Here is a 15564-nt window from a genome sequence, read left to right on the forward strand (position 1 = left end):
ACACTTCCAGCTCTGCAGCTAGCGTACGGATTTTTGCTTTTTTTTGGGTATCTGCCCTGTGTTTTAATATAGGTAAGACCCTTGTATGTGTTTTGAGATATTCCACATGGCTTGCATTATTTTATCTGCTACTTTATCTAATCCAGGGTATTTGTATTTTATCTTTCTTCTTTCAAAGTTCAGATAACGTTTCCTGAAAATGCGAACTGATGGTGTAGTGCCTGGTTGTTGAGCAGGCACCTGCCCAGGCCAGTCAGGCACAAAGGTCCTTCTTTATTAAGAGGTACGTTTTACTTCTTTCAGGTGCGAAACATGTAGTAAAGAGGAAGCTAAGTACAGATGTCCACGATGCATGAAATATTCGTGCAGGTATTTATTATCTGAATTAAACTGTTTTGGTTTCTTCCCCCCACTTGGGCTGAACGTGGCATGTTAATGCTTTTCTTTTTGTCATTTCAGTCTGTTGTGTGTAAAGAAGCATAAGCTTGCACTGAGCTGTAATGGAGTCAGGGATAAAACAGCGTATGTCTCTGTAAATGAATTTACTGACTTGAACCTTTTGAGTGGTAAGAATATTCCTTGTACTTTTTAAAATTCATTGCTTTTATGAAGTTAGTACTACAGTGCTCTTCTCTTGCTTTCAGATTATCGTTTCCTGGAAGATGTAGGAAGGACAGCTGATGCTGCTGCTCGACATCTTGCTGTGCATCGTCCAACAGCAAAAAGACTTGTAAGTTTAAAATAAGCAGTTTGGTCTGTTGGAGATAGGGTTGACTACCTTTGAATTCCCATTGAGGCAATCCCAGCCCAGATTTCAGAGCTGTACCTCTCTTACGAAGGTATGAATGACCCAAATTTTGGAGCTACAAATCAAAATAAGTCTCTAGGTTTATGTAATAATAGTATTGATGGCTATGCCCACTTGCATAGAAGAATAGATTGCTAAGAGTGTACATTCTTAAAATCCATGCCTGACCACTTTTGCTTTTGATGATAGATGTGTGTTAAGAAAGCCTGGATGTTTTCCTTCCACAACTTTTTTTAGTTTTTAAGTACAATATTCTCAGGTAAGCAATGGATTTATTAATTTCCTAAAAATTATTACATGCTTTCCTATACACCAAATGAAGGCAACTAGAGTTCTGCAAAGATTAAATTTATGCAACGATGAAGTAAAAGCCAGCTTTCTAAGGGTTAGAGGGATTTTACATTGAAATTCCTCCAGTTCCAGTGAAACATTAATGAGATCACAGAAATGTATGGCATTTCCTGAAAGTCCTATTATGATAAGCTATGAAGACCAGGATCAAGAAGGAGAAAACAAACCTAGAAAAACAAAATCAGGTCCAAAATACTTTGATTCATTAATACGACACAGAAAGGCATCAGGGCCATGTTGTTTTCCGCTCTTGTGAAGATAGCTTTAAATATAGCACTAAACTCAGTTGGAGAGAACTCATGTTGATGACAAAGTAAATTCAGAAGACTCCAGCTTTCTCTCAGGCTGAAGTCATACTCTGTGTGTGTATTTATTACCATGATCTCTTGAAAACTTGTGCTGAAGATGGTGAGATGCTACATAAGTAGCAGTTTTTAGGATGTGGTACTAGACATGTTTACGGGATGATATCCTTAGTGTTACCTTCCAGTCGGAATTTGTCAGAGTGGCTGAGATGGTGCTTGTGCATCCCTTCTGCTAGTGGGGTTGTAGCCCAAAAAACAGCTCTATGGGTAGTACTGCACCCACAGTGGCTGGCTGGGGCTTCCACGGTATGTTAAAGACTTTTATTATAAAGAGGTCATCGCCATGTTAATTTTTAACAATGGAAAAACTTTACCTGAAAACATTTCAGATAGTTTCTAGGCTTACTTTATTTCATTCAGTAAGTTTTTTTAAAAAGTCAAAGAAAGTACTTCATTAAATGTGGCCTTTTCTACAGTTTTCCCATAATTCCTGTCAGCATGACTCTTAACATTTAACTTTCAGGTTTTGAATATATTATTCAGATTTTTTTTAAAAAAATGTTTTTACTTTTTGCTAGTTATCTTCCTTGAGAAACAAAGCTCAGAAGTGTAATATTGACTTAAGAATGCTGCCCATTGGATTTACAAAGAGAAGAGAAAATTCAACCACCTTCAAGTCCACGTGAGTCTTCAGTTGGTTATTGTCAGCAATATTTTGTTTTCATGGAACACACAATTAGCAGAATCTGAATTCATACCAATATACTTGATTTTAAAATCTTAGATGCATGTTGTTTTTTTACAAAAGCTATCTAGATTTAATATTTTGTGCTGCAGGTTTTCATTTTTTAGACTTTTTGAGCTCAGTTTAACAGTTTATGCAATTCATGCTTTATTTTCAAAAATCCCAACATTGAATACCAGGAGGAAGAATCAGTGCTGTTGTGTTTTTCCATCTTTTTATTAACATTGAGTTTTGTTGCTGGAAAAAGAAAAAACTTCTTTAAAGGTTTAAAGCTTTAGGTTTAAAGATTTAAACCTTTAAAGGTTCTTTACAATAGAGGATTGATGAGAATGATTGCAAAAAATCCCTCTCTCTGAAAAGGCCAGCTTAAATCTGAAGAGGTACTTCCAGTACAGTTACCTCTGTTGCATGCCATGTTAGGAGTTGCTGTGCTGGAGGATGCTTGGTATGGCACAGCTTAGAGAGACAAGTGCAGACACACACAGATTAATTAAGGAAAAGGGCTAAGAAGAGTTCATCCACTCTGTGTTTCTTCTCTGATATCCAGAGTTTGTAATTTAAAGTATTTTCACAGTAAAAATAAATAAAACAAAAATTATAAAGTATTTAATTACGGCAGGAAACAGATCTAGAGTTCAGCTCACTGATCTACTGGGAGAAAATATAAATGCCTTCTGAGCTTCTCGCAGTGATCAGCTGTGCCAACTACCCCTGATGGCTCCTCCACTTGTTGTCTTCATGGTCTCAGTTTTGGTGGCAAGTTCTGTTTTCAGGATGCATTTTTCCCTCTCTTGTCTGAGATGTACAAGCCATGCTGTCAAGTGCAGCATCTGGCACGGGAGGTGGCGGTGGCTGGGCACTGACTAGCCACCAGGTGTCCCTCTCTGACAAAGTAGTAACCATCCTGAAAAATGGCTCAACAGACTTGCCTGTATCATTTCTTCTGTTCTGCGGCAAAAGCATAGTTTTTTGGTTTTGCAGATATCTTAATTTTTAGCAGAACATAAGGCATAACATAGATTTCGAAGTGTAACCTTTTAAAGTTACATATTTTAGTAGTTCTGATAGAGAAAACCCAGGGTGGATGAATGGAAAGAAAGGAAATCTGGGGCATTTTCTCCTCCCTCTACCCCAAATTTATACAATGCTGAGGCTCTCTCACAGAACAGACCAGGGGATGGCCCCAAAGCTTGCAGGTGTTAGTCATGTGAGCAGAGGCTGTCTGCCTCTGCACCAACTTTCTTTTCCTTGGCCACATGCTCTGCATTTTACAGGTATCTTGGTGCTAGTCTCATGCTGTTGAAGTATCTGAGGCTTAGAGCTGAGTTTAACTTTCCTGGAGGATTTCCTTAATGTTGTGGACAAAACAACATAAACATCCTTAGAAGTACAGGGTAAGGAGTAGTCTTAAAGAGACAGAGCAAGTGCAGAAAGCGCAGGGATGCTGGTATCAGTAGCTACGAGAAGGACAGAACAACAGAAAAGACAAAGATACAGGGAGGTTTGACACTATTGGGAAGATCCTGGGTGTGATACAGTGCTGTGCTGACAGAAATTTGCCTTCGTGTAACATGTTTTTCAGTTCTTTTTCTCTAGAAAGCCTTTTTGGGTACATACTGCAAGTGTGTAGTAGAATAGTTTGGGTTGAAAGGGACTTTTAAATGAGCAGGGATGTCTTCAACTAGATCAGGTTGCTCAGAGCCCCATCCAACCTGACCTTGAACACTTCCAATGACGGGGCATCAACAACTTCTCCGGGCAACCTGTTCCAGTGTTTCACCACCCTCATCATAAGAAATGTCATCCTGTTATCTAGTCTAAACCTATCCTCTTCTAGTTTAAGACCATTACTCCTTGTCCTGTCGCAACAGGCCCTGCTAAAAGGTTTGTCGCCATCTTTTTTTTAAGCCCCCTTTAAGTATTGAAAGGCTGCAGGAAGGTCTCCCCGCAGCCTGCTTTTCTGCAAGCTGAGCAACCCCAAACTCTCTCAAGCCTGTCTTCATAGAAGAGGTGTCCATCCCTGTGATCATTCTTGTGACACTCCTGTGGACCTGCTCCGACAGGTCCATGTCTTTCCTGTGCTGAGGGCTCCAGAGCTGGACACAGTACTCCAGGTGGCATCTCACCAGAGTGGAGTAGAGGGACAGAATCACCTCCCTTGACCTGCTGATCACACTGCTTTTGATACATCCCAGGATGTGGTTGATTTTCTGGGCTGTGGAGCACACATTGGCAGCTCATGTCCAGCATTTCATCCACCAGTACCCCCAAGTCCTCGGCAGGGCTGCTCTCAATCCCTTTATCCCCCAGCCTGTATTGATACCGGGCATTGCCCTGACCCACATGCAGGACCTTGCACTTGGCCTCATTGAGCCTCATGAGGTTCACACGGGCCCACTTCTCGAGCTTGTCCAGGTCCCTCTGGATGGCATCCCATCTCTCAGGCATGTCAACCTCACCACCCAGCTTGGTGTCGTCAGCAAACCTGCTGAGAGTGCACTCAGTCCTACTGTCCATGACATTGATAAAGATGTTAAACGGTACTGGTCCCAATACAGACCTGAGGGACACCACTTGTCACTGGTCTCTGTCTGCACAATGGGCCATTGTCCACTACCCTCTGGATGCGATCAGCCAGCCAGTTCCTCATCTGAAGTGTAGCTTGTGTTGGGAAAATGTTGGCTTTTAGCAGATTATGCTTTCACACATCGTGTGCTTTAAGTTGTTCAACAGAAACAGATTTAAAAACTAAGAGGATGGGGCAAGGGAGGTGGCTTACTGAAAACAGGCGTGGAAGTATTTCACAGGCTGGCAGGGAGAATGCCTTACTGTTGTTTTTCAGTCACAGAGTCCTGGGGTATTTCTTTGTTGTTGTTTTGGGATGCTGGTCTTTCTGTGACTTTCACATCCCATCAGAATGAAAATGATAACATTCTCTGTTCTTAAGAGAGTAGGAACTAACTCTGTTTCCAGTAAATGCTGTCCAAGGGCATGGAATATGCTCAGTGAGAACTACACAAAGAACATGTTTCCTCTCTTTTGCTGCTACTGTTTTTCATGCAGCAATGCGCTGTTTGAATTCAGTGATAGTTATTAAAAACTAACCTTTGTTTTTTGTTTGTTTGGGTTTTTTCTTATTAATTGGCATGTTTTGCTTACTCTCCTTACGTGAGTTCCTGAGGAATCAATCCCCATGTTTGATTGAACTAGTGAGTTTCAGCCATATAACACCTATCTCATGTGACTTCATCACTTCTGTTGAATATTACGTTCAAATGGATTAAAGCTGTGCAAATAATTGCTTTATATGAGTTTAACGCCTGGCAGTGGTTAAGGTCTGGTGTGTCTTCTGTAGATCTGAAACCCTTCTCATGCTGTTTGTCAGTTGAGATTTCTATATGGGTTGCTCCAGAGAGTGGAGGTTAGAAGCTGCTCTACATGTGCGTGTGGAAAGCTGAGAACAGTCTTCTCTGATGTCCTCTTTGCGCTCTCCATGTGAGCCAAGCTGTGAGGCTGTACAAAGCAGGAATGAGAGTAATCCAAAATTAGGAAGTACAAGATGTATTATTGTGTCATCCCCTGCCAGCTCTGGAGGACAGATCAGTGGTTGGTTGGATGTGTTAACCAGACTCTTCATTTCCTGGTTTCCATTAGTTTATTTGCTAAATTCATTGTTGTGAAAGCATACATGCCAGTGCTGGGCATCACATGGATTAGATTAACTTGTAATATTGAATATCTAGGTAATAGAGGGTCATTAGAAAGTATAGTTTGAGTCCCGCTTGTGAATTCAAGGGACATCTGATTTAGAGATGGTCAAGGACACCTTCTTCGCAAATTATTTTTAATGTGTTACTTCACCCTACCTTTCCTGTGGTGCCTTTATTTTCCAATAGAAGTGATAGTTCCCCTTCTGGACGCATGCTGCCATGGAGCTGGGATGTCCTGCTGGGATAGGGAGCCTTTGGGAAAGGGGCGGAGAATGTGACCAGGCTGGGACGAGGGCTGGGGCAGGAACTGGGGAGCTCCAGCCGGCAGGTCAAATGGGAAGAGGGGAGAGAGCTTGCAGCTCTGTGGCTCCTGGTTCCCTGGTGGGAGACGATGACGGCTGTGAGACGCTGAAAAGGCGCAGTGCAGGTCCCTCAGCACTGCAGTCTGTGCTGCCCTGCTCCCACCTTCCCTGCTGCTTACACTGCCACAGGCACCTCCACCCTCCTTCCTCCCCACGCAGCTCCGGCACCTCCTGGACAAAACCCGGCTTGCCTCGCCTCCCCGCCAAGAGGGGCCGGAGGGCTGCCGGTCTCCTCACCAGTGGAAGGCATGCCTGCAGCCTGGGAGCATTTGACCAGAGGATATATGTGGGAGAAAAAGGAATCTCTTTAATTATCTCTCTTCTTCGATTTAATTCTGAGAACAAAATACAGTATGGAGATTTGGGATTAGCATCAATTAAGAGCTCATTAGTGTTACAGAAGCTACTTTGAGGTATACCTGAAAACCCTAAAATGTCAACTCTAATCCTTAGCTAGGTAGAGGTAATTAAAATTAAGTGTTTCAAGTGTTGCTGATCTTGAGAATTTAACAAGGAGTTATCTGAGCTGGGTGTTGGACTGATATTACGCTGTTGGAGCTGTTAAATCTGAATTTAGTTGTTACTTAGTAGTCATACTTGCTTTCTAGGACCGATCCAAGTAAGTTCCCAGGCAAAGGATTGCTGCTCTGGAATGGTTGAAAGCAGGATGTTCATGCTTTTCAGTAAATCAGTAGCTTTTCAGAACAACATTCCCATGTGAAGATGGGTACTGACTGAGTTCTCTACCTGAGATTATTTTTTTCTTTTTTTGTTCAGCAACTGAATTGTTGTATTCTCATAGTGAATCTGATGGTAATTTTATTTATTTGCAGATGTTAAAGAGGACAGTAGTTTTATTCTTTAAAGATGCTTACAGTTTGGGTTACTTGGGCTCGGCAGTGTCCCTTTGCTTTACACAGGATGCTAGGTTCAAGCCCAGCGTGTTTGATTATTGCAACACACATGGTTAGTAACAGCTCCTGCTGTTGGGAGGCACCCTGATAGAAGACCATATGTGTTACAAAGGAAGTGCACTTCAGTTTCTTCATTGATCATCGTGCTGTTTACTGTAACTAGGAAACATATGAACTTTCAGTAGAAATATTTCAGTTTTACTGTTTATACATCAAATCCAGGAATTAGCTTGATGAAGTTTCAAGAAAACAGAAACATCCTTTTTTTGTGTGGCATTTTTAAAGTGCAACAAAGTCAGTTTGGCACTAGGAACACAGAGTTTGGTGGGGGCAGAGGGGTTGAAATCATCACGCTTCTTCATGTTCTCTTATTTTTAATTTTTTTTTTTTTTTTTTTTGATCCACAAGAGAATCTAGTCACTTACTTTGGCTGAATCGTCATTGTTTAAGCAAGTTGAGAAAGGCATTATTATCCAAAGGTGTAGATACTGAAAGCCCAGTAGTTCAATTAAACTTTAGTGCATTAGGTGAGAGTACTGGGTATTGTCAAATTAAAGGATAACCAGTCCTTCATTAAACTTCCTTATGTCCTTTTCGTCTCTTTTATCAATTTAAAATAACATAGGCAGGAAATACTACAGTATTTACGCTTTGATATAAGATGTCCTGTATACTATTTTTAAAATATTTTAAGAATATTAGTCACTAAATAGAAACAAAATCATGAGTGAATCACTACCTTTGTCAGGCTGGCAGTGAAGTACTTCTGCAGAGCCCAAACTGCAGTTGGTATCTTAAGATATGATATGATGAATTCGGAATATTTTGTCAATACATATTTTATTTTACATATATATATATGCACAAATTTTAAAAGGTTTTATATGCATAAAACCTACTGCAGTCTAGGCAAAATTGACTCTTCAGAGGAAACCTAGGTAAGAAAGTTAAGCTTTATGAGATACTTCACAAATGTTTTAAGAAATATGTAAATTGGACTCTTCTAAAAATCTGCCAGGGCACTTAACTGGCATGTCCAAGTCCCGAAATCCTTTGTAGACCTGTCCTTTAATTCCCAGCAGCTGTAGTGCTTACATCTGCAGTACTTCAAGCATCTGTAAAAGATGGTGAGAATTTTTGCAGTTGTCCTGAGAGCTAGCTGAAGGTAACAGCCACCTTGTATATACTGCTGCTGTCTTTGTGACATCGGAAATAAAAATCAATCAGTTGTTGCTGTGAAAAGTTTAAAAATCATTTACATGAAGTTCTGTGAAAACTACAGTTTATTCTAGAAAATTTTTTTTTTTAGGAGAGATGGAAGAGAGACAGTTACTTTGGTTTAGAAGAACAGCAATTGCAAAACAGCCTGTGCACTTCTGAACATAATTTGCAGCTACATCTCACGCAGGGGAAGAGGTGCTTGGCTCCTCTTTTTCCCTCTGATCAGTTTCCATGCTTCTGAAGTAGCCAGAATAGGATGTGAAGCCAAGCAATGCAGGGATGGGCTATGATGCTGCTTTTACTGACATCAAGGATGTGCTTGTGCCTCATCCAGATCTCTGCCTTTTGGTAGTTTTATAGTCAGTGCCTTGGTATTCAAGAAAACTGTGGAGTGGCGTTCCATGGCAGTCAAGCGGCATGGAACACTTCATGCAGTGAGCCGTTACTCAACTGCAGATGACTTACCCAATTAAGCATTTTCATTTAGAAAATGAACATATTACATGTCAGTTGTAGCTGAAGGAAATACTAACCCTGTGAGCCATAATGGAAAATGAAGTCAGTGAGATTTGGAGCCAGGATATCTAATTTTAATCAGAACTTTTTGTGAAGCAACTTTGATAGCATCTACAGTTGACATGAAGTTCTCTAACTGGGCAGAGATCAGTGATGGTGAGGGATGCTTCGCTTTAATAACAGGCATTCAGCAAGTTGTTTTTCAAGACTTCATTGTACAGTGAAGAGTATGAGGCTATTCCAGTTCTAAGTTTCTTTTTCCCTTGCTCCTTCTACCCAGTTCTTAATCTATCTTACCTCTTTCTGCTTGCCATTTACTTCCAGGCAAGAGTGCTGTGAAGAGAAATCAAGTAAGTAACTGCAGTTTCAGTATTAGCATGCTGAAAAAAAAAAAATCAACATTTCTGTTTTTCCAAAATGAAACTTTTTGACAAGGAATGATTTTTTTTAACTTCAGTTAAATAGCTGAAGCTCATAGCTCTTTCTGTGCTCTATGCCATAGACTAGATTGTGCCTGGAAGGGGGAGGGAAGGCAAAAGTCTGAAAAGATCCCTCTTAAGCTGATTATACAGCTGCAGTGATGAGCTGAGTCTGCCTCAGTGAGCCCACAGGGAACTGGTCTTGCATGTGAAATCAGAATGCGCTGTGTGGCGACCGTTTCTGCAGAAACATAAAGAGTATTCCTAAAACCGGGTAGCAGCTGCCTAGAACTACTTCTGCAACGTTTCTTTTTCAAGTTCCTGTGTTAGAGACAGCTGTCTAGGCCACATACATGTTTCTGTGAGCTGTGTCACAGTTTGTTTCCACTTGTGAGAGGAAGTTCAGCAGTATTCCTGTGGCTTTGGCTGTCTTGATTTAAAAATTTGACAGAAAGAAAGGCCGTATCACAGGAAGGGTTTGTCACTTAGAGTAGATAAACATGGCCTGTTTGAAAAAATTGTGGAAATGATGAGTTAAATGACAAAATGCAAGAAAGCCTCATTTTAGTTGATAACAAACAACAAAAGCCTCATTTGAACAATCCTTTTAAGTATTGTAATAAATGTGCCCATTGCTAGTGTTTCTTGCAGCTAATGATGATGACCCTATTCCTATGTCTAAAGATTACCAACTGTTATTAAAGTCTCCTTGTGAAAATTGTTTGAATTAATACCATGCTGTGTTAAATGCCAGATAGTAACGTATGTCTGAGAGAGGAATCACAAGCTTGTTAATTCAACTGGTTCCATAACCCTATTGATATTCCAGTTTGCTCTTTATGTACAGTAGCATTGATGCTTTCTTAGAATCATAGAATGGTTAGAGTTGGAAGAGACCCCAGTGATCATTGAGTTCCAACCCCCCTGCCATGGGCAGGGACACCTCCCACGAGATCAGGTTGCACAAAGCCCCATCCAGCCTGGTCTTGAATACTTCCAGGGATGGGGCATCCACAACTTCTCTGGGCAACCTGTTACAGTGTCTCACCACCCTCACAGTAAAGAATTTATTCCCCATATCTGATCTAATCTCCCCTCTTTCAGTTTAAAACTTTTATTCCTTGTCTTATCACTACGCTCCCTGACAAAGAGTCCCTCCCCATCTTCCCTATAGGCCCCCTTTAGGTACTGGAAGGCTGCTCTAAGGTCTCCCTGGAGCCTTCTCTTCTCCAGGCTGAACAACCCCATCTCTTTCAGCCTGTCTTCATAGGAGAGGTTCTCCATCCCTCTGATCATCTTCATGGCCCTCCTCTGGACTTGCTCTAACAGATCCATGTCCTTCTTACATTGGGTGCGCCAGAGCTGGACATGGTACTCTAGGTGGTGTCTCACCAGAGCAAAGTAGAGGGGCAGAATCACCTCTCCTGGATCTGCTGGCCATGCTGCTTCTGATGCAGCCCGGGATGCAGTTGGTTTTCTGGGCTGTGAGTGCATTTTTACAGCTCATGTTGAGCTTCTCATCCACCAACACCCCCTGGTCCTTCTCCTCAGGGCTGCTCTCAATCCATTCTCTGCCCAAACTGTATTTGTGCTTGGGATTGCCCCAACCCACGTGCAGGACCTTGCATTTGGCCTTGTTGAACTTCATGAGGTTCACATGGGCCCACCTCTCAAGCCTGTCCACGTCCCTCTGGATGGCATCCCTTCCCTCCAGCGTGTTGACTGCACCACTCAGCTTGGTGTCATCGACAAACTTGCTGAGGTTTAGTTGATCCCACTGCACTCAGTCCTTCAGCTGTCAAGATGAAGAATTGCAAAACCTCGTTTTACTCATGTTGCAATTCCACTATTGATTCCACTCACTGATTTTGAGTTATTTCAAAACTTTTTTCAGTTTGATCATTTCAGACAGTATCATGCCAATACGCAAAATACCATAAAATTTATGAGGCAAGATACCATGTCAGTTTCTGGTTATATATGCTGTCTGTGTTATCCTCCAGCTCTGGTCATAAAATTTTCTCACCTCTCTCAGACCAGATCTGCTCTAACTTGACCTTCTTTAAGGAAGGCTCTCTCATTCTCAGCTTTACCAAATATGAGCAGATAGAGGGGAAAATCAAAATACATACTGCGAAACTCTGCTGAGTCACGTGTTGCTTTGGCAATCTTGGTCTTCACTAGTTTTTTTTACTCTAATTATTAGCTCCATGGAGCTAGGGTTCTTGCTTGCTCTTTTTGTGGTAAACAGTAATGCTTCTGATTTTGCTTATACTCCAGGAACTATAGTTCAGCGGTAAAGCTCAGTTTTCTCCTAGGAATAACTAGGTATGGGAATGATTATTTATTTGATAAGAGCACTTTTTATAAAGTGCTTGCATTTAAAAATTGGTATAATAGTTAATTGAACTTAGCAGCTAAGTTTACTGTTTTGCTACTGGATGCACGCACACTTTTCCCGGCAGCCAGATAGAACCTGCTGGATAATATTTCATCTGCCTGATAAACAAATTAAACAACATGTTGGAACAACACTGTGTTTACTTTTAATTGTAGTACCAGAATCTTTGCATAACTGATGGTAGTTATCCTGGATATAATGATTCATAGGTCTTAAGTAGTGTTAAGAAAAAAGGGGAGGGGAAGTACCGTTAGACATTCCTATACTTCACACTTTGTAGAGATGTCTGGCCTCTGATTGCTAAATGGCAGTGGTTCCCTCCTTCTTCTTCCAAGTCTTTGCTGTTTGTCATGAGTGTAAAATTCTGAACCAGAGCAAAGGGCAGCGCACCTACCTTTTAGACTGTGCTTTTTTTTAGGAGATTCTTTTAGAAAAATATTGTTACAGTCACCACATTGAATGGGAGAATTTGGAGCAATGACAGGAAAAATGCTTTGTCTTAAGTCAATACTGACTTCAGCAGTGTTTCTGCAGATGAGTAAAAAGGCAAAAGGAGATTTCCTAATGTAGTGAAGTATCCTCTAGGTAATACTGCCTTTCCTAAGACAACATTGCACTGGAACCATGCTTCAGTAACTTTTAATCTCGGGTATTAATAATGCTAGCTGGAAAGGGAAGATGGCTGTTAAACTGCAGAAAGGAACATGGCATCAGTTTTGTTCTCTACCAAAAGCTTCCTGATCTTTCTGTAAAACATTTGTAATTTCTAATTTCTGTTATCCATGTGATACCAAAATGCAGCTTCCCTCTGTTCCCTCTGTACCCCTGACATGTTTTCTATTGAGGCCGTCACTGCTGTGATGTCGATTTCCCTATTTTGTGTAGAACCTGGCTTCAGCTGGGACCTCTGGCTGTTATTGTTGCACAGGTCACTCTGCCCGCAACAGTTTGGCAACCTGTCCTGGATGATATGCCAAAAAGCATTTTCCTTTTCTGAAATTAAAGGGCAGGTATACATATAGAAATTCAGCTGGAAGATGCTCCCTTTTAAAATGTGAAATGCTGTTGATCAGTTAATTGGTGACATCTTACCTGTGTTTATAAGGAACAGATTTTCATCCCATGAGGACTTGAAACTCAGTGGGATCTGGGAGTGCTATATCTTTCAGTGCCCCTCAGCTTCTCTGCATGCCTCTTTAACTCTTTGAAGATGCCATTCAAAATCTTGACTGTATATTTTCTTCTGCATCCATGACGTAGGCTACTGAGCTTTATCATAGAAAAAGCAAATAGTAGTTACCAGTTAACATTAAGAATATGCATTTCTTTTTATTTTCAGGGAGAATAAGTTCTACTGGCATTTGAAGCTCGTATTTCCTCACTGTCATGCTGAATACACTTTAAAACGGTACAGAGCTTGAAAAACAGTTTTTTATAAAGTTTAAATTAGTCTGTGGAAATTAAACTGCAAAATACTTTGATCAGTTCTTATCTTTTTCTATTATACAAGATTTTTCTATTATACAAGATAAACTCGAATATTATTTTTGGTCTTAATTAGAAGGGCATTTAAATGGAAAAAAATACTTTTAAGTTGTGTAGTGCTTTCCTCTTTGAAAGTTAGCAGGCTTTTCAAATTGGACAAAATGTTTCATTGATAGTCCTTTTCTCTATGTAAACAGAGCAGCTTGTATATTCGTGATAGGGATATCCCCTAAACCTGCTCTCATGGAGCAGATGTTCGGCAAGATTTGCCGTCTCTCCTCGCCTGCACAGTGGAGCTGACCTTCATATAGGATGAAATGGTTGCATTGTTTGTTTTGTAGGAAGGCCCACAAGCACGTTTTGCAAAGGCCAAAAAATAAGCTTTTGTTGACAAATCTTTCTCCTTTTTTCCTAGCCTGAAGGGGCATGAGAAGTATGCTCTTGTCTACTTCTAGGGCTGTAGGAACAGCATGTTTCTGCTGCAGTTAGAAACTAGAGATAGGCATCTGTTTACTCCTAGTAAATGTCAGTGAAGTCCCAGTGTTGAAATTGAGATAAAGCTGTCAATTATCTATGCTGTATTGATACACATTTATGATTCTCCCATAAACTACTCAGTTGTGCCACTGTAGCGTGCGAATATACAGCTTCCTCCAAATGACTCAGATAATAGATTTTTGTCTACATGATGAACCATGTCTTATGTATTTGATTTTTATCTTTGGTGAAAGGGTGCCTGACGATAAAACACTCGCTGATATCCTTAAGCCATACATTGATCCAGTGGAGTCAGATCCTGTAGTTTGTCAAAGGTGGGTATTGAATAACTTTTCTGCCAAGTTCATCAAATGCACTAATAAAATAAGTGAATGGTTCTGAATAAATGGCTTAAACTAGTTGCACTTCCAGCACGTAGAGCTGAGTTTGTGGTCGGTACATCTTTAATTCCTGTGACGAAAACCATCCTAACATTCACCAACTAACTAACCGTAGAGAATAACCAGCAAATTTAAATAAAATAAAAATAGCCAGCAGATAAAGAAATTGCCTCGTGGCATAAAGATCAATTAAAGCAACTGTAATTCTAAATAATTAATCTCAGTGGGGGTGACAGTGAACCTTTTCCTTGGAGTAATTAAAAAAATATACTAGTAATTATAGCCCTAATTTATAGGAAATACTTAGTATATGGCAATTATTGTCTTTATGAAGATATGTATACTTTTAGTTGTTGACATGCAAAAGATACCCATCTCTTATAGATGATAGGAAGAAATGTCATCATACATCATTGTTTTTTCATCTCTGTTGCTTTTCCTTTCAGATTAAAAATCTATACAGTGTCTCCTCAGTCAGATGTACGAATTTTAATGAAAATAGAAAACAGGAGACAAAACTCTGTCAGGTAAGGTGGTTCTTCAGTTCGTGTGCTTATTGATTTAAAAAAAAAAACAGAAGGAAAGTTTTTAATATTACAGATGGACATTATATAATCTCATGGATGAAACTTCAGTAATTACCAGTGAGTTCCCATCTTAAAAATGATTCAGCAAAGATGTTATTTCTTTGTCTTTTAATATGTCAACACTGAAATTTCTGTGCAATTACTGAGCAGTAAATTCAGCTGACTCAGACTTGGACGATTGCAGGGGCCAAGCCGCTCACGGCTGCATTGTTGCAACAGTGAGTGCGCCTGTACCTGAGCTGCTTCAGCAGCAGTCCATGAAAATGTTAGTGTCTGCAGCAAAGACAGATTTGTGTTAAAGTGCTAAATTACTGTATTGACCAGCAGAAATGTAGACATCCGTTCCCTTTTGCAGGTTCCTCTGTGGATACATTAACCTCCCTGAGAGACTTGAAGCGATAGTTGAGGAGAGCTGTTTTTTTAAATCACTGTAGCAAAAATTATTTGCTTATCAGTATCCAGTCACTGCATTTGAAATAACACATTTTTCTCAAAATTACTAGCTCATCAATCTTCATGTTACCATATTTCAGGGTGTGGGCTTTTAAGTTTCCAGAATTCAGACTTGTGCAGAATTGTTTTCTTTGTTTCTAGAACAGGCGATAATCTTGAACTTCAAAATTAAACTTTAAAGAAATAATTTTTATTGGTATAAATACGATTTTGAACACTCCACCCTGTTGCCATTGTTACTGAAAAGGATATGTACCAGCTTAGTATCATGGCTTATTGTGGTTGACCAGTGATTCCTAGTTAGGGTTTTTAAAGTACATTCTTTTCTTCAAATGTAACAAATGTAAATAATATGCTTTCCCTGGAGCATGGTATATTATTTCTAAGGGGGGAAAGAAGGTATATTGAA

At 40.2% G+C, this 15564-nt stretch overlaps 1 protein-coding gene across 1 annotated transcript in view; it reads left to right on the forward strand.

Annotated features, from left to right (window-relative positions):
- The window catches only part of ZNHIT6 (zinc finger HIT-type containing 6), a 36228-nt gene that overhangs the window by 900 nt on the left and 19764 nt on the right, over positions 1 to 15564 (forward strand). The window contains exons 2-8 of the mRNA XM_074152465.1: positions 304 to 369; positions 460 to 566; positions 645 to 730; positions 2043 to 2146; positions 13092 to 13160; positions 13969 to 14049; positions 14562 to 14642. Of these exons, the coding sequence (XP_074008566.1) occupies positions 304 to 369; positions 460 to 566; positions 645 to 730; positions 2043 to 2146; positions 13092 to 13160; positions 13969 to 14049; positions 14562 to 14642 (594 nt within the window). The remainder of the gene's footprint in view (positions 1 to 303; positions 370 to 459; positions 567 to 644; positions 731 to 2042; positions 2147 to 13091; positions 13161 to 13968; positions 14050 to 14561; positions 14643 to 15564) is intronic.

Source organism: Numenius arquata, chromosome 8, assembly GCF_964106895.1.
Source record: "Numenius arquata chromosome 8, bNumArq3.hap1.1, whole genome shotgun sequence".
NCBI classification, from domain to species: domain Eukaryota; kingdom Metazoa; phylum Chordata; class Aves; order Charadriiformes; family Scolopacidae; genus Numenius; species Numenius arquata.